This window comes from Chaetura pelagica, unplaced genomic scaffold (assembly GCF_000747805.2).
Source record: "Chaetura pelagica isolate M959 unplaced genomic scaffold, ChaPel_1.0 scaffold79, whole genome shotgun sequence".
Lineage (NCBI taxonomy): Eukaryota > Metazoa > Chordata > Aves > Apodiformes > Apodidae > Chaetura > Chaetura pelagica.
This window is the reverse complement of record NW_009969339.1, coordinates 5,501,548-5,520,209: the sequence shown is the minus strand read 5'-3', so window position 1 is coordinate 5,520,209 and position 18,662 is coordinate 5,501,548. Positions and strand designations below refer to the sequence as shown.

The 18,662-nt window shown below is 44.8% G+C and overlaps 1 protein-coding gene across 3 annotated transcripts in view; it reads right to left on the bottom strand.

The window, feature by feature from the left end:
• Positions 1-5,248: 5,248 nt before the first annotated feature.
• Positions 5,249-18,662, bottom strand: part of HIPK2 (homeodomain interacting protein kinase 2) — an 89,816-nt gene continuing 76,402 nt past the window's right edge. For all 3 annotated transcript variants that reach the window (XM_010005810.1, XM_010005811.1, XM_010005812.1), the window contains exons 12-14: positions 8,934-9,181; positions 7,760-7,920; positions 5,249-5,931 (exon numbers count right to left, since the gene is read on the bottom strand). In XM_010005810.1, coding sequence (XP_010004112.1) covers positions 5,464-5,931; positions 7,760-7,920; positions 8,934-9,181 — 877 coding nt within the window. In that variant the 3' untranslated portion in view covers positions 5,249-5,463. The remainder of the gene's footprint in view (positions 5,932-7,759; positions 7,921-8,933; positions 9,182-18,662) is intronic.

Here is an 18,662-nt window from a genome sequence, read left to right as displayed (position 1 = left end):
ATCCAGAAGTGTATCCCCACTACACAGCTCACCATTTGCACACTGCATCGTTACCACTGCAACACTTTAATCAATGTGAACCATAATAAGAGAAGAATAAAGTTTTCTACATCCCCTACAGTTTAGGATAGCAGCAATATTTAGAGTCAATTTTTCTGCTTATCAAGCTAGCTACTCGAAATGATGACAGCAACTTGAGAAAGAACAGAAAGATGGAGTTCCAGAGTGTACCCCCATTGCTTGGCAGTCATGACTCATGGCTTCATTTAATTTCTTGAGTGGGTAGAGGTCTCTTTCTCTCTCTCTTTAAAAAAAACCAACCAAACAACAAAACAGGAAGTATCTTTGGTTAAAGAAAAAAACAGGTTTATCATCCTTCAAGTTTGCAAACGGAATTGCCTTCAAAACAAACTACAAGACATCATCCCTTAAAAGTATAAAAAAGGAAAAATGTCACAGACGAAAGTGTCCCTTTCTTGGAATGTTTTACATGTCACAAAGAAACTACTAGAGAGAGCAAGAGAAAGAGAAAGAGAAAGAGAAAGAGAAAGAGACCTGCCAGGGCCCAGTTCTGCAGGTACAACTCTGCCTGGGGAGATGCAATTGCATTTGCTCTCTCAAGTGACTGAATTTGGCCCGGTTTGCAGCGAGAAGTGCTTCCATTTGAGTTTTCCATTCTGGTCATGATAGCAATTCTCTCTGCACCCTCCTGCATTCTGTTTTCACAGCAGGAACCTGAATATCCATGCCTGAGGAGAGGCAACGTCCGTGCTTCCTCTGCTTCCTGCGTAAGACTGCAAGATGAGATGATGGGAAAGGGGCCACTTTTTCACTGTGCCAGCCGCAAGCCACCCATAAAACTTCCAGTATCTAAACATTCACCTCCCCTCTCAAGTTTTCATGCCATTTACCCTACACACACAAAATACACCAACCCAACCACGTCAATCACATTTCCTCCCCAAAGGACTTGTGAGCAAAACAAGCCGGCTGTTACTATGTATCTGGCACAGACAGCATGCAAAGCTTCTGCTTCCTCTGCTAAAACAACTGCGTTTCCCGTGTGACTAACTGTACCACACTTTTTTCCATACTATACCTTTATACAGGTGTGCAGGAGGAGTTGTTGCTCATCTCCCCCATACCCATCAGAATATATGCCACATTGCACCATCAAAGCAATCTCATGGCTCTGAGGTGCACCTCTTGCAATCACAGTGTCCCATCACCACGATCTTCTGACCACCTACACCTGGCAGGGCAGCGGCTCCAGGATGGACAATGTGAAAGGTGGCTCCTCTGACAAACACTGCACCCCTTCTCCCTGCCAGCATCTGCTGTTCTAACAGCTCTGCTGCCAAAGGCCCCCCAAAATCACATTTGAGCCCACATGGGAGAGCAGGTCAGATGGTTACAGAGGAAAAATGCAAATACAAGTAGAACATTACTGTGATTGAGATTGCAACCTTCTACGCTTCACCAGTCCTAGGTCAGAGGAGCACATAAACAAGTAATTAATTTGAAGGACTTAAGTCTGTTCTTCAGCAAAGCACTCAAGTGCATGATTAACTTTAAGTCTTTGCTAAAATCCTATCTTTTTTTATCGAGTGTGAACTCAGTTACTGCTTTCCCCCATTCTAAAAGAGTAAGTGATGCAAATGAAAACATAAATACCTGAACTCTAGCAATCGGAATAGCTTAATAAAACTCCAAAACAAATAATTACAAAAGAATGGAAAACCTACATCAGGGACCCTATCTTTTTTTATCGAGTGTGAACTCAGTTACTGCTTTCCCCCATTCTAAAAGAGTAAGTGATGCAAATGAAAACATAAATACCTGAACTCTAGCAATCGGAATAGCTTAATAAAACTCCAAAACAAATAATTACAAAAGAATGGAAAATCTACATCAGGGACCAAAAAAAAAAAAAAAAAAAAAAGCCAATCTTCTGACTATGTGGACACCTGATTGACCTTCAGAGAGAGTGGAAGAGCAGAGGAGGAACCCTGCTCAGTCCGTGGCTGTGCTTTAGCCAGCTAACACTGTCCATGTACACCAGTGTCCTTTATCCAGTGATGGGACTGAGAGCCACATTCATGTCTCCTCTGATAGCCCTGTTTCTGGAGAGCCACCTGTCTGCTTTCTCCTTTAGGAAAACCAAACAATGCATAGCATGACCCTGGGTTAATCAAAACAGCCCAATGATCATGGCCTGGAGCACAAATAGGTCTTGACCTCTCTCTATAAACTTCCTATCAAACACACTGATGATGAGCTGGATCCCAGGTCAGCAAGGTCCTTACCTGCCTTTGATTCAGCTCTCCTAATACATCATTATGTTAGCTGCTGCTTGGCTTTGGTCTCTGAATGAATGTTTCTGGACTTATTCTGAAATGCAGATGTGACATGGAGCATAACTCCGGTCCTTTAAGGCTGTAACTGCACTCACAGAGTGGCCCCACTCCCCCTAGGTTAGAGGCAGTTTTTATCCTTGGGACAATCTCATTTCGTCTTCCTCCTGCAATTTTCACAAACACAGCAACCCTTCTGATGCCACTGATGAAGAGAAATAAAATTAACAATAAGAACAATACCAAGAGAAACAAAAAACCAACACAAATATTAAGGAATGTGTGTGCAATTAAAACCCAGAGTAAAATATAATAATAATAAAATAATAATCATAACAACCCTACAATAAAATAACATTATCTTTCCTTTCCATGACACAAGCAGCATGACGCTCTCACTCCCAAAGTGGTGGGAGAGAAGAGGAATGCAACAGAGAGAGCAGGGCTTAATTTTCCTGCCTCAGACAAAAGGGGGCATGCTTGTCTTTCCAAAGGAAGTGGGTAAGGTGCATAGGCTGCTGGGAGATCACATCCTCATCTACAGTGTATTGAGCTGGAATGAAGGACAGGCAGGAGAAGAAAACTGTGCAAAGGTAGCCCAAGAACCAGAGCTGGCAACCATGAAGGTTATTTGGTGGTTTGCCAGAAGACAACAGGCTTGTTGAACAGCCAAGGCATAGCGGGATCCCTTCTTCCAGGCCAGCCAAGCACTTACCGCAAGACAATATACTTGTGCTTGTCTTTCCATCAGCTTTTCCCATGTAAGAGAACCTCCTCCCCTACTGCCATCCAGGGAACTCATCCCTCACCACCCTGCTGCTGAACGTGCAATTTTCAAGCATTTTGTGAAATACCTGAATACTCCATGCAATAGTTACAGGGAAATGTAGAGTGGAACTGAGCTGCCACAAGACTTCAGCTTTCACAGCAACATGGAAATGTTCTATCATACGCTCTTCCCTCCTGCATCCCCAGGCCATCCACAGACATGGGTACACTCTAGAAACACTTCCAAATATTGATGCACAAGTGCAACTTCCATTACCAGTGAAACTCCCATCTGAACCAAACCCAGCTGAAAGAAAGGCTCTCTTTAGAAACCTGATGGAAAACATGATGACCACATAGGGATCCTTGGTGTCAAAGACCCACAGGACCACTGTGCTCTCTGGTTCCAGGGTCACTCCACTGCTGCAGGCAATCTTTTGGGACGTAGGTGAGAAGGGAGGAGGAGAAGTGCCCACTGTCACAGCTATGATAGAGTGGGTAAGGCCCAATGTATCCCAATAGTCTTTTCACTTAAGATACCTGAGTTTGAAGCTCTCAACTGGATTTTCTCTGGGACTCCAGCCCTTTCCTGACCCCTCTCCTCGACAGACATAGTGAGAGATGTTTGCAGCAACTAGTGTTTCCCCTTTTCACAGCCTAAAATATTGTTCCCATTTCAGACAGAACCAGGACAACCTGACAACTTGGGAGGATGCCGTCCTCCCACTCCACCGAGAACGTCAGCAAACAGCAGAATGAGAATTCAGTTTCCGGGGAGGAAACCTGCTATTTCACAGGATAGAAACAGACAAGTCCCCAGACGAGTCCCCAGACCCTCTGAGAGTCACCCTGGGTCTCCGAGCTGACCCAGTCACTTCCAGCCCATCCAGTGCTCGACAAAACACCCAGCCATACGCACTTCCAACCCTGACGAGCCTCCCCAACACCTCGCCAAGTGAGCTAAGATTGACGACGTGGGAAAAGAAACCAAACCGACACAATCAGCAGCAGAAGAAAATCAGCAACAATAACGCCACCCCTCTCCCCCCTCCCCCCCCAAAAAAAAGAAAAAAGGAAAAAAGAAAAAAAAGAAAAAGAAGAGCTGAGAGTAAATTCCGACTAGCCTCAGTCAGTTTCTAGGAGTACCAGTGGAAGTAAACCCTTAAACCGCGTCTGTAGTTCGGTAAGGCACTACGAGGGAATGATGTAAAACTAAGACTGTGACAGTTGTAATGGCTGTGCTGAGGAACACACCACAGAGAGAAGGCAGCATCTGCACGCACACGTGCACACACACACACACGCACATACCTGGACGATCACATTTGTTACACGCCTACGTTATATCACTTTTCTTTGTGCAATCACATTGAGGAATAGTCTATTGGTATCATTGAAGTTCAACACAAAACAGTAAAAAGGGCATATGACCTGTATAGTGCTACATTCTACCGGGGTGGGGGGCAGCTAAAATGTCTCCTCCTATGCTAAAACGGCTAGGGATTGAAAAGGAAAATTTCCAAATAAAATAAAATGAAACGCAACTGAAACCCAACATACAATATTAGAGATCTCGTTTAGGAATAACATTTCTCAGGGATTTATCCAGTGTGTTCCAGGGAAGGGAGAAACATCCCCATTGCTTCTGCTCTCGACCAGTGCTGGATAGTCTGTTTTGCCCAGGTGTGTTTAAGCACAGCAGTGCTAGATCCAAATTTAGAGCACTGGGATAACATTTTCTTCTCCTCCCTCCCTCCTCCCTTACCCACTTTCTATTTCCAGAAAAAACACAACAACCAAAATCTCATGTATGCTTTGGGATACAGAGACCATTGCAAGGATGGGGAATAAACCCTGTGAATTACTGGATAAATCCCTAATCCATATACCCATTGGATTAAAAACCTAATGGATTTAATTTTAGGTGTTCTGGACAACATATTTCTATATGTAGCTCACTATTGGATGAAAATAACCTTTAAAAGTCTATTGGTGAAGTTCTTCAAAAGACAGGACCCGCTGGAGGGTCCTTCTGCTTCTCTCTCTCTCTCTCTCTCTCTCTCTCTAGTTTGGTGCAGAATGGTTGGTTTTTTGTGTTTGTTTCTTTTTTTTTTTTTTTCCTGTTCTTTTTTCCATTTTCTTTTTTTTTTTTTTTTTAAATAAAAAGTGTAGAATTGGTTCTCCCCCTTCTCTCCTGTTTCTCGTTTCTTCCTTTAAATCTCCTTCGTTCAAGTTTCACACGAGCCTCCCATTGCATTGTTAGTTTGTCATGTTCTTCAGTACAAAAGCAGCCGCCTCACTGCCCCGGGACGGGTGCGTCTCTCACTCCTTATTCCAGTGTTTAGATGTAAGGGTACTGGTTGACCTTGGTGGGGCTCAGTGGGTATCCAGTGTAGACTGTGGAGGCTGGAGAAGCACTGATATAGGTCTGATGGGCAAACTGAGCCTGGTACTGGCTCGGGTGGATGGTGGGTGAGGGCAGAACCCGTGGGCCCATGCTGACAGGGACCTGGTGGACGATGCTGGCGGGGTAGGTGGTGTGCTGCACGGCGTGCCGCGCTGACCCTTGGGAGGCCACCAGGTGTGCGACGGTGCCCGTGGAGCCCAGGGCGGCGGGGGCGGTGTATGTGTAGAGGTGGGGTTGCGTGGGCAGGTGAGCAGCGGCAGCCGCGGCCAAGTGAGGATGAACTGTACCATGGCTGGGGCTATTGTGTGGGAAAGAGGACGGGGCCTGAGCTATTGTAGGAGTGATGTAGGCTTGCTGTCTCCGGTGACTCCCTGTGCGGTCGGTCGTGATGTGCTGCTGGGCCTGGATAAAGACAGCAACAGTGATAAGCAGTTACAAGACAAGAGACGGTTCTTCACCTCCTCAGTGGCACCTGGGAGCCAACCTGCAACACCAGGATGGCCTCAGGGAAGTCCCTAGTGCCCCTCTTGACAGCCTCAGCACCCAGCCTTCCCTTGGAAATGGGTGATGGCAAAGGGCTCCTCCCAAGCCTAGGAAGACCCTGTAGTTTCATATGTTCACCAAAATGGCCCCTAAAAGGACAATGGAGTCCCTCACTTGGAGCCACAATCTGCTGGCACAGCTAACATGAAAGTCCAACCTTGGATGCCTGGCTCCTAAGAACATCTTCCACAAATCCAGTTGCTCACAAAACAGATGGCTTTCGCTAGTGAACTCTCTGCTGATGAAATGTGGGGCTCTGAAATCTCAGGGGTATGAAGTTGCCTCACTACTCCTGAAACAGGCACATTTTTTTCACTCAGTTTGGGTCTTTGTGGCTATATTTTCCTCAGTTAATAAAATAACTACTTTATTTTTTAAAGATAAAACCCTTGGCTCCTGCAAGTGCCTGGTACCCTCATGTAATCAGCTATAATCTAGTGGGAGGTGTCCCTGCCAATGCAGGGGGTTGGATCTAGGTGATCTTTAAGATCTTTTCCAACTATGATTCTGTGACAACTACTCTAGAACAGGCGATTGTTTGCAGAGGGCCAGGAGCAACGTACTTTTTCAGGGACGTTCCAAGATTTTTTTTTGCACCACACGATAATGTCAAGGAGTTTTCCTGGTCATCTTCTAGTCAGACTATTGAATAACCGATAATGTAGATATTAGAAGGCAAGAAGGGCAATGCTCCATGTTATTTCCTTCTATTCTTCCAAGCCCTCTCATCCTCTTTGTAAGCGCTCCCTGCACTGTCATTGTGGTCTGAAACAGGGCAGCCACACACTTCCCCCACTCTTGGAAACAACATCTCGCCTACTTCCTCCTTTTTCATTCACTTTTATTTCATGTTTGTTTACATTTAAAAATTTCAACTACATTTTGAGGGGGAGGGGGCTCAGGGAGGGATTCTTCTCCCCAGAATTTTATCTTAAAAACCCAAACCAGTTCTGCCTATATCTCGGTCTGGATGCAAACCAGCACTATCCTCTGAGCTCTCCAGACTTTCTCCTCTTAAAGCACTGGAAACTGTGCTGTAACTTCCCTACTCTTATTACCTCACCTCAGGGTAGAGCGAGGCCCCAGGTGCAGTATGTGTAAAGGGCATTATTTACTGAAGCTCCTGGGAAGCTCCCTGGGTGTTTTGATCACAGACATCTTGAGAACTGCATGCTGCCAAGTAATGAGGTTTGCCCAGATCTCAGCCCAGGTTTGTCACAGGACTGCTCAAACTCATTGCACAGGTCATGTATAGGCACAGAGGCTCTGCTTTACCTTGTCACATCTAATGGGGACTTCTCTCTCAAGCCTATAGCTGGGCTGATGCACTCCCTTCACTAAGAAGGTACTTTCCTCATGGTCACTTACAGCTAAGGAGAATTCAGTCCTTCCTACACTGTCCCGCTCTACTCCTTTGTGTCTGAGCCACTGCACCTTCTCTCTCACACAACTCCCACTCACACTGTTAGATCATCTAATTCCAAAACACATGGTAAAAGTACCACCATTCAGGGGTAGGATCTGCACTACCTCTACTGCCTGAGCAGGAAGATCAAGGTTTGCAGTGAAGCTGAAACCAGTCGATCAAACTCAACATGGGGCCCACCTATCATTAGACTGGAAAAGAGGAGGAGTGGTAGGTTATGGCTGGGTGGCACACCACCAAAATTAGTCTTGGTTGACTTACCTGACTTAGATTAAGAGGCTGCTGCTGCTGGAAATGTGCTCCTGGTCGCTGCTGCCTATAGGCAACGGCTCCAGTCGAGCTCCCTGAAGAGTGACCGCTGGTGGAGGTCACGGTGCTGGAGGACTTGGACTTGTAGGAGGATGAGTGGTGACTGGTGGTGACTGTGCCAGGAAAGGAAACACATTTGTAGCTTACATCACATTCTTTAATTGCTCACCCTACCTTTTCCTCACTGAATCTCCTCCAGAGTGGTTTTTGTGAGGAGACATACAACAGAAGCAGGATAAGAAAATGATTACTCTTAATTAACAGCATATCTCAGCAGTGCTTCAAATACACGGCCAACCTGTTATCCTAGAGGCAGACAAGCAGACCCAGTATCTGGACCCAAACTGGGCCCTGAGAAGGCTTTACAGATCCTTCAGAAGTGAGAAACTGTTCTGCCAGCAGAACTGTATGATGCAGGTACAAATCCCAAGGAAAGGAAGGAAAGTACAATGTGCACAGCACAAAAAAAGCACTAGCCTGGCTGACCTCATGGTGAGTAGGAAGGGAGGGAGAAGGAGCTAGTGGGGAGCTCACCCTCTGAGCCTTTGTGTTCACCAGCAGTGCATCAAAAGAAAGGACTGGCAAGTAGCTCAAAGCCAATTGCTTTGGGCCAGATTTCCACCATAAACCCCTTTTCAACACACTGTACTACCTAGCATTGTGGAGGCTCTGGATGAGCAAACCTCCTCAGTCCATAATGAAGACCCTGGGGAAATGTTTTGGTTTTTTTTTCCCAGAAACATCAACAAGTTTGGATGAAAATGCACATGTGTTTGCAATCCCGTACCCATTTTACAGTAACCTATGGAAAAGCAAGGCAGAAAAGGGTCACACTTGCATTTGGGAGCCTTTCATGTCAAATGTTGAGCTAAAGGCTGCATTCTGTTCTTGGGTTTGTACAGAAGTAACTGGGAACTTGCCCCTGTGACTCCTGAGGGTACCAGGGCACCTAAACAATGCAATATGGCTCCCAAGAACAGATGTGTCACTTGAGAGAAGGGCAGGAGCACAGTTTCTTTTGAAAACAAAACAAACAAACAAACAAAATGAAACCGAACAATGAGATTCTTCCAACATAAATCATTTATTTCTTACTAATTTTCTTGACGGAAGAGGTGCAGTTTACCTGGAGCCAGGCTATCGCACTCTACCAACACCTCACTGGCCTGGGTTTTCAGTGGTGGCACGATGATCGTTCGAGGGTTCCCACTGCAGTGAGTCTCTGGAACCCCTTTGGTGTCGTAGGTGTTCCCGTTATTCTGCCCTGCGCGGTGCTGCACGGCGTAAGGGCTGTTGTTGCTGGAGGAGTCGGAGTAGGGGGAGTCATGCACGGTGACACAGCTGATGACGTTCTTCCTTTGCTTGGACAAGGTGCTGAAACACAAGCACACAAGTGGAAAGTGTGAACGGGCAACAATCGTCTCGGAAGCCACCAGAAGACTCTGCCAGCAGCAGACTGGCTCCGTAAAGGCAAAGCACACCCTGCAGCCCTCCACCAGATAGAGGATGCTTAAGTCAAGTCCCAGGCTTCGAAACTCACTCATTGCTATTCCAGGAAAGCCTTCATGGAGGTCAAGCAGTGAGTAAGACATTGTGGATAGATCTTATATTCACACTGCTTAGAATAGCACTGAACCAGACTGCAAGATTTATTTTCAGACTGCTTTATGTGTATGTGTGCAGTAGAAGCCCAGCAGTTACACTATGTTTTGTTACAAGTCTCACCGCCCACACAAAAACGTGGTAGTTTCTCCTAGCCTTCCAGCAATCATTTAATAATAGATGCTATGACTTTTCGTTATTAAAACCCATGAATCTACAAAATACGATCCGTTCCATTTACAAATACGGTACAATGGGCATATAGTCTCAATAAGCATTTGAAGCTGAAGAATGAAGGAAGAAAAAATGAGCAAAGTATGTAAAGCTTTTAGTTTTCTTTCTCTGAATAATCATTGGGTCTCCTGACTCTAGCACGGATTATCAAGGTCCTGCTGCAGCTAATCTATCTATGACATCAAAAAAGTGATTAAAAAGGAACATCAACACTTCCAAGACTAGAGCTAGAAGTTCATTAGACTGGACTGCATGAGTACAATTGGGATTTACTCTGCTAATGTGTCTAATTATTCCTGATGATTTCTCCTTCCTGTTATGAGCTTGCTTAGGGAGAAAAGAGAGCGAGAAAGAGGACGAAGGAAGGGGGATGGTGAAGATTTGCTTAAATGGCTCACATCCTTGACAGTGCACAGACCTTGACTACAGAAAATAGCTGCTATGTTTCACTGATTGCATTATGTTGTTATGGCAACTGAAGTTTTTAAAATGATGAAAAGAAATGGATAGCACATAAAAAGCTAAATAATTAAGTTTAATGGTGGAAACAGCCCCAACAGGAACAGAAATACTATGGAGAAAAAGGAATGCATCTCTTAACTTCTTGAGTGTGCACTAAAAAAGACTCCCTATCCCATAGAGTTTCCTCTCCATTCTCTCACTCTGGTCAGTCCAGTCCCGGAAACAGCTGGTTAATCTGGTCTTAGTCTGTGATGGAGACACTTGTTCTCAAGTCTCAGCACCAGTTCTTACCATGGAAAGGTAGAGCAGATACTGAGAACAGTTCCCGTCCGAGTTTCCTTATTTGCTTTTCACAGTGCTAATGGAGCACTGGTGGGTTGCCTTCAATTTGTCTGTCCCAAAGCCATCAGCGCTCACAAGCTGCAACTCAGCACCTCTCTCCCAAGACTTGTAACTGAAAAGCTATCATCTCCTCCATTTGAGAATGCCTTGGGGGGCTGCATTCACAAACAAGTTACCATCACACAGACTTTCCCTGGGCTACCATCGCAGGATCCTGGTGTGCCCTGAAAAGGACTCAAGACTGTGTTGTTCTATGCACAATGAAAAATAAGTCTCAAGTAGCTCCTGCTATCCTAAAGTATTGACACCCAAACCAGGGCAGATGATAGAGAAGGTGGCAAAGCTATTGGACAGCAATATGGAGGCTGAAAGCAATCCTTGCAGGGGCAGGGATCTTTTTGATGGGGAAGGTGTACAGAAATGGACCCTTCTGTATTCTGGCTTTCCACAAGGATCTGGACGTCCTTAGATTAGAAACAGAAAGAGCATCAGAGTATCTTAGATGGACAACTACTGTATGTGAAAAAAGATGTAGCAGTTTGGACATGGTGCTACAAAAGAAGAGTAGTAAGCCAATAAAAATGACGAATATTGCATCAATATTCCTCTCTCTCTTCAGTAGAAATGCCTGTAATCACACATTTATGAGTATCCATGCTGCTTGCCATTTGCAGCTACACTTGGCTGCCAGTTGGGAAGAGATATATATTCTCTACCTCTGACAGTTATTGCATTTTATAAAGAAAAATCAAGTCACTAAAGAGTTTTCTGACAAGTGATAAGGTCTAGCTATTCTTTTACAGTCCCTTCCTTACATAAGTGGCTGAGTTGCTGAACTGGAAATACTTGCTCTTGGCTGACACTTGACATGGGAAGGCTGAGCTGTATAACTGGAAAGGTATTTTTCTGTGTAAGCTGTGCTATTTATTGTGTTAGAAAGGGCATATTTTTCACCAGTTAGATTGAGGGCTTGTCAAAGCAGGGACCATGAGGAGTCTTTTCCCTCAAAGTCTTACAAGTCCTTGGTTACAATGAGAAAATCAAGTAAATATGTTGGTTGAAGAAGTAAGCGACCCCAAACCCAAACTTTTCCACAGAAAGGGAGCACAGTAGAATAATAAATGCATTTCATGGATGCGTAACAAAGAAGGGTCAGAGCTATGGTCCTGCCAAGCCTTATGCAAATTACTTAGCACTACCTGTATGTGTCATCCACCAAAGTCAGCTGGACTATTCCAGTAACAGAGCTAAAGCTCATAGGTAAATATTTGCAGGATTAGGGCCTAAGTGATTAGCCTCTCGATTCAGCAGGCTGCATCATTTCAAGTGCACAAGGTGTCCCATCAAAAACAGCTGCATTTTTGTCTTTAGGAAAGGTAATGACTGTGGTTAATGTCAGAGCATGCAGAGAAGTTGGTTGGGACTTCTCACACTGCCCAGAACTTGGCACCTACTGTACCACAGCCTGCCCAAGAGATTAAAGGTGGGAATTCCCAAAGCATCAAAGGCCCAACTCGTGCTGAAAATCACTTGATTCACAGCGTTAGAGATACACTTTACGCCAGAATGGGGGCTTTTGAAAACTCAACCCAGAAGAGCTAGCACTCCCCTGAGCTTGTGTCCATTTCTGGAACACTTTGTTTTGACCTGATCTGGTCAAAAAGGTCCCTGTGCACTGGACGGGAGACCCTCAAAGGTCCTTCCCAGCCCCACACATTCTATGATTCTATGATTCTCTCTTCCACAAGCCTTCCCGCTAGCCAGGTACTGTCCTCCTTCCAGCTCTCTCTGAGGACTCAGCTTCTCTCCCCACCTCACAGTAATGCTGGAGTTTTCTGCGTGAGGTCCAGGCTGATGTTTCCCCTTCCCCACTCACAAACTCTCAGGACTGAGAGCTTTGTACCTGTTGACACAGCACTTAACCTCCTCAGCAAGTGCACTGTATTCCTGTAACTCAGCCACAGCTTTTGGGGATGTTTGTGCTTACACAGAAAAATACTATTAAAATTGTCCCCTTTCTATTAAACTGACTTCAAGCCTGGTAGTTGCTTTCCCTCCTGCAAGCACAGCAGCAGCATCATACGTGACTTAGCAGTGTTGAGAGTCGGCATGTGTTCCATCTACATGCACCAAAAAGCAATAAGCCAGGAAGGCTTTTTAACCCTTACTGGCTGGAGCTGCATCCTCCCTTTCAGAACAGCAGTTGGAAAAATCTGCATTGCTTTCTAAGTTTATTATTAGCTTATGAGTGGTAGCCCATTCCCACCTGGTCCTGAAGAGTTTGTTCTCACACTTGGACACAAAACAATTCACACTGGACCAATGTGCAGACAACAGAGCGTGACTGTGCCTTCAAACTCTAATATATACCAGCCTCATAAGGCCACAGTGGAGACACAGATGTGGGTCCCGATTACACAGAATCACAGAATGTCCCTGGTTGGAAGAGACCTCCAAGATCATCCAGTCCAGCCCTAGTCCTAACAGTGCAAGCTCGCCTCTAGAAAACATCTCTAAGTACCAGGTCCACATGCCGTTTAAATGCATCCAGAGATAGTGATTCTACCACTGCCCTGGGCAATCTATTCCAATGCCTAACAACCCATTTGGTGAAAAAATGCTTCCTAGTAGCCAATCTTAACCTCCACTGGCCCCACAGCAAGGAAAGATCTCATGGGAAAGTCTGATGGAGAAAGGAGAAGATACTTTGTGCACAGGCACAAAGCAAGAAATTAAGGTGGGCACCTCAGATACTGTCAATGGAAAGGTGCCGAAGGCAGGCGTTGAGAATGAAAAGTGAGAGAAAATTAAGGAAAAGAAGATGCTGAATTAGGTGTTAAAACAGCATTGGAACCATCTAAATAGCCAAGGACAAGGACAGGGAGAACAGCTCTTGTAACAGTGCAACTTGAGATGATTTCTTCTTGCTGAAGGCCCAGTCCAAAAGCTTGGTATGTTGCATGAACAGTATCATTTTTCCCTGAATATCTCAAGTTACAACAGAATCCCAGAAAAGCAAATGGAGTCTAGTAGGGACAATTCTTCCATGTGTGGTTCACCCACAGATATACACACCTTTCCAAGTGGCTGACACTAGAGTAACAGAGGCCCTCTGCTATCAAGGTCATCACAGATGGCCTTCTAAGTTTGAGGGAAGAAGAAACCCATTCCATAACTGTGCCTTTTCCCATGGCACGTTAGCTTTACATCACATCACAAAAATTCTCTTCCAGGTCCCTGAAAACTTAATAACATGCAACCTTTTCAGCTTGCTGCTTCAGAATAATCCACCTATTCTAGGAAAGAAGAGAGTCAGCCAACAAAACCTCACACTACAACTGCAATCGCTCTCTTCATGTTGAAACCTTATGCCATGCGTAGCTCACTGTTGAGAACATGCCCCCTTCTCTTCAGCTCAGCCTCCATCTCGACCTGTTAATCTTCTCTCACCTTCTTTGTGAATTTGTGATGGTAAGAAATATTTATCAGGTACTACATTGAGGCCATTTTATTTGGCTGTACAGCACATGCTGTAGCTATTTAAGTCACATAAACTGAATTGCTTAGCAGGTTGTGAAGGTTCTGCTGCTGAAGGTTTGTTGAGAGAGCTACTGTCTGTATCTGTTATTTTAAGTATTAGTTGCATGTCCGTGTGTCTTCTGGAGATGGAAGGCAGTAATCTTTTTACCAGATGACTGTGGTTAGTCAACATATTGCTATGCAGAGTCAGCATGTTACTATGCACAGCATAACATAGCCACAATAGGCTAGATGTCAAAAGAGAGTAACAAATGGTATTTTGACTCTCACACATGCACATCAGCAAGTTGGCAAAAACACCTGGTTTGTGCCTGCCAGCCATTTCTGTGTGCAAGGGGAATGAAAGTCCTCTGAAGCAGGCTCCATCACCACCATGCTACGATGTGAAAAAGATGAATTAACAAGTTCATGCTCAGTTGTAAAGGTGAGATTCACACAGGGACTTCACTGCATAGTTTACCACGTTAAGAAAAAGGAGAAAAACCAAACCCTGCAAGAATTCTGTGCCTGTGAGGATGGCCAATGAGGCAGTTACTCAGCATGCCCACGTGACAGCTGTGGTCAGTCCTTCCTGCTCAGGAAACCCTGGTGCCCACGGTCTGTGGCCATGTTGGCCATCCTCCCAGCCCGCCTTGAAACACGGACCAAGGAGCAGAGCACATGCAGGAGTTAGGGTCCATCTCAAAATCCCTCAGTGCACTGAAGGTGAGGGCTGGCTGCAGTGGGAGCCCAGGGTGTGCAACCACAAGGAGCTGCAGGTGCACCACTGGCCTGTCTCGCCCATGCCACCCGGCCTGGGAGGTGGGGTGGGAGTGTCCACGCTAGGACCTGAAAGATGGTGAACTATGTCCAGAGGGTGAAGCTAAAGAGAACTCTGGTGGAGGTCCGTAGTGGTCCTGACATGCAAATCAAGCATCCTATCCCATTCTATGGGTGAAAGACTAATCGAACCATCTAGTAGTTGGTTCCCTCTGAAGTTTCCCTCAGGATAGCTGACATTTGGCAATGGGCAGTCTTACCCAGTAAAGCAAATGATTAGAGGTCTTGGGGCCTAAACAATCTCAGCCTATGAAGATGGTGATTACTGTGAGGATCCCTTGGAAAACCAAGCTGGAGACATGTTACTTACAACACCAGTGCAAACAGAGCAGGCAGTGGGGAAGTAAGGGGCTCTCCTGCCTCTCTGGGGTGGAAGCACCCTCTAAACCTCCCACCTCAAGGCCATCACTATGTTGTTTCAAGAAAGAAGCCATGTTTTCCTTGGCTGCTGCACTCATTGCTTGGATGGGAAGTAATCTAAATATGTCACAACAGCCATCTCCACTGCTTTTCCTTCCAAGCCTTCCCCCTGCCATGCTCTGCAACATAGCCTTTGGCAGGACACGGAAAATAAATATATATGTAACACTACCCCCTCACTGCATGACTAGCACAGCCCCATGCATCCCTCCTGCAGGACCATGTGTGCTCTCCCTCCCAGCCACAATTCAGCCATCCCAGGGTGCACTTGAGCCTCTCAGCTCTGCATTTAAGTTGTTGCTTTATTTTTCTCCACTTCTAAGCTTCAGAAATATTTAATCAAGGGAGGATTTACATTTAAACCACTGCACCATGTGAAGTTGCATACTGGGGAGTACTTAACCCTACTACTTGCTACTTGCTGAGTATGTGCTCTGATTACTGCAGTTCCACTGCTGGTCTGTCTGTCTGCTTGACTTTCTTGCTAGAGTCAGCAGAGAAACTTAAGAGGAATAAACTCATAAGAAAAATATCAAGTCTGTGCTCTATTTTTACTCTCTTTAGTGCTTTATAGGTAATAGTTAGATCTAAATTCTTCTTTCCAGAATAAATTACAGCACAGCAGTAAACATCTATTTGGCTTGTAGAGCCTCTTTGTAAAGGATGCTGAACTGACAGTCTAGAAATTCACTGGTGATAAATAAACAGGGTCACAAAATTATCTCCTGACCATATAACACTTTTTAAAAGCAATTTTTTTTTTCAACTGTTCTATGGGACAAAATGTGACATGCAAAACTTTGTGGACATTAGGAACAGTTTTGGTCAGTCAAAACGTTCCCTTTCTATTTTGACCATTTCAAAATTTGTTTAATTTTCTTATATTTTGGAAGAAGAAAAAAATGCCTCCATTAAACGAGAAAAATCTTCCCTAATCAATGAATCAATCAATCAATCAATCAGTCAATCAATCACCTAATGCTTTCTTCCTCTTAAAAACGAGTTAAACTTTTTTTCAGTTTTGAAGCTTCTCCAGATTTCACTGTTTTGGGGATATTACTATTAAAAACTCAATGTGGCCTGCAAAAAGCCTTGGTTTTGACAAACTGACTCTTTTAATCAGGAATTTGCCCCCTGACCATTTTTGTGAGGACTGTCCCTACCAAAGTGTACCTGAGGTCCCTCCACTGTGATTCCACCCCAGGCTAGGGCCCAGCAGATGGCCCCCTTTGACAAGGCTCCATTGAGCAGGTCCCCCCAGAGCCCAACTTGTATCACTCAACAGGAGCCCAACATTTTCAGATGACTATTGATTTTTTTAAAAGAATTACACCATGCTACATTCATCAACAGTGCAAAACACATGTGAGCAAAGAACAAGCAGTGTGCTGTCCTGCCTGCCCGGTCAGCTGGTATTTCATAAACATCCTACTTGAACATCTGTGCTTTTCATTAGAAGAAGGACAATTCTGCCCATATCACACCAAATTCTTCAGATTCTTCTTCCACCAATAAACAAGTTGCATCCCTTGTGCTAGAAAAGCTCTCTTTGCTCTCTGGAGAGAGGCTTTTCTGTTGGAGTAAATCCAAGCTGTAGGGCTCCTTCACTGCATCAGCAGGATCATATCCTATCACCATCACCAGTCCTTCTTAAACTGAGACTTACCAAGTCTTACATTGTCTAAGTATCTACTACTGCCCACAACCACAGGTAGCTTTAATCTCTCTTCACTGAGCAATCAATAAAATAAACATTTTTGGCCTCACGGGTCACAGAGAAATTTCCAGTCCCACAGGAAATAAGAGAAGGAAGCGCTGTAGCTCATTCGGGAGCTGATCTGGCATCAGTGAAGTTCATACAGAGACATCACTGCTATCAATAAGATGTGATCAGGCAATTAACTTGATCTGTCAAGTGCCATATGATTTCTGTATTCACATCTAGAAAATGCTAATATTGTTAGAATGTGATGAACAGCATGTTTCAAGTTATTACTTATTTTTCACCCTCACACCACAGCTATTGCCCAACAGGGTAATATTTGCATAAATATGGGTGAGACAACACATTCTTTGCACAGTTTCATTTTTGACTCAGATCCTGAATGTTTGGGCATGGATTACAGTAAAGCACATGCTTCACAGTCACTCCCATTTTTTTTTCTGAGCCAAAAAAATATGTAAGAAAAATTGGAGGTACTTTCCTATATGTGGCATGTTTTCAATAAATTAGACCTCAACTTCAGCAGGGACAAATTTCATTGGCATTGAATGCTGACGCAGCTTCCTTGACTGGAAGCTATATTCTTATTCTAGCTGAGAACCAGGTCTTAGACACGACCCAGTCAAAAGGCTCTGAGTGAGTTTGATTTCAGTCTCCTGGAGACTTTAACCAAAAATTCTCATTCTGGACATGCTGTTTTCCATCTGTGTCTCTGCCCTTAATTCTCCACTTGCCCTGGTTACCTCTGCACAGGCAATTCCAAAAGGTGCCCAAGAGCAGCCTGCGTCTGCGCAAAATGTCTCTACGTGGCTCAGAAATTAAATCCAGCTCTTAAGCTTTGGCCTTCCAGGAATGCTATCGCTCTGGCCCTCTGTATAGATATGCCATATGGATACAAAAAGTAGCCAGGGATCTGATCCCAGGCAGGAACGTGTCCTGAATATGCTTTAGTCATATTAAAGCCCATTTGTTTATGTAAGTCTGGCTCCTGGGACTACTTTCCTAAACCCTCAGTAGACCTTGCCTGAATATTTAAATACCCCAAACTCCCAACTTGATTTCCAGACATTTTCCAGAACTTTGTCCTGTCTGTCTCCCCAGAGGTGCCGAGGGAAGAAACTGGTCAGATGGCAGCAAAGCTGAGATGGAGGAGACAATAATTAGCTGAAGTGGCCTCAGGAACCCAGCTCTTCCCTCCAGCCCCTCTGCACCCAAGATGATACCCAGGTGGTGCGTATGAGTATTTGCACATAATTTCCCAAAGCCTGGGACCAGCAGCATAGGTAAACACACTTGCAAACAGCTCCCATGACCCTTGAGATATTTCATGCTGCCCAATTTCACAATCTTAGTTTTCAGCATCTCTTTTGTCTTTTCCTTTCTTTTTGTCCTCATTTCTAGTCCACCTGACTTCCTCGCTGAGCTTCATTCAGCTCTTTCAGGAAACACGCTTTCTTCTCTCTACCAAACTAAAGAATACTCTAGCAATTTATTTTTTTTTAAGGTGCAATATGTCGTGCTGTCCTGGACCAATTCCCCACAATAACCAATACAGTCATGGGAAGTCTGCATGCAAGAGGCACGGAGCTCTTGTTGCCCAGTGGAGTTCACTGGTACAGAAGAAGGGGAATGGGAAGCAGCAGTGGTTGGCACAAGGCAGGTCAAAATTGCAGCCCTGGATGTCTGAATCTTATGGCTCCTTTTTACACATTT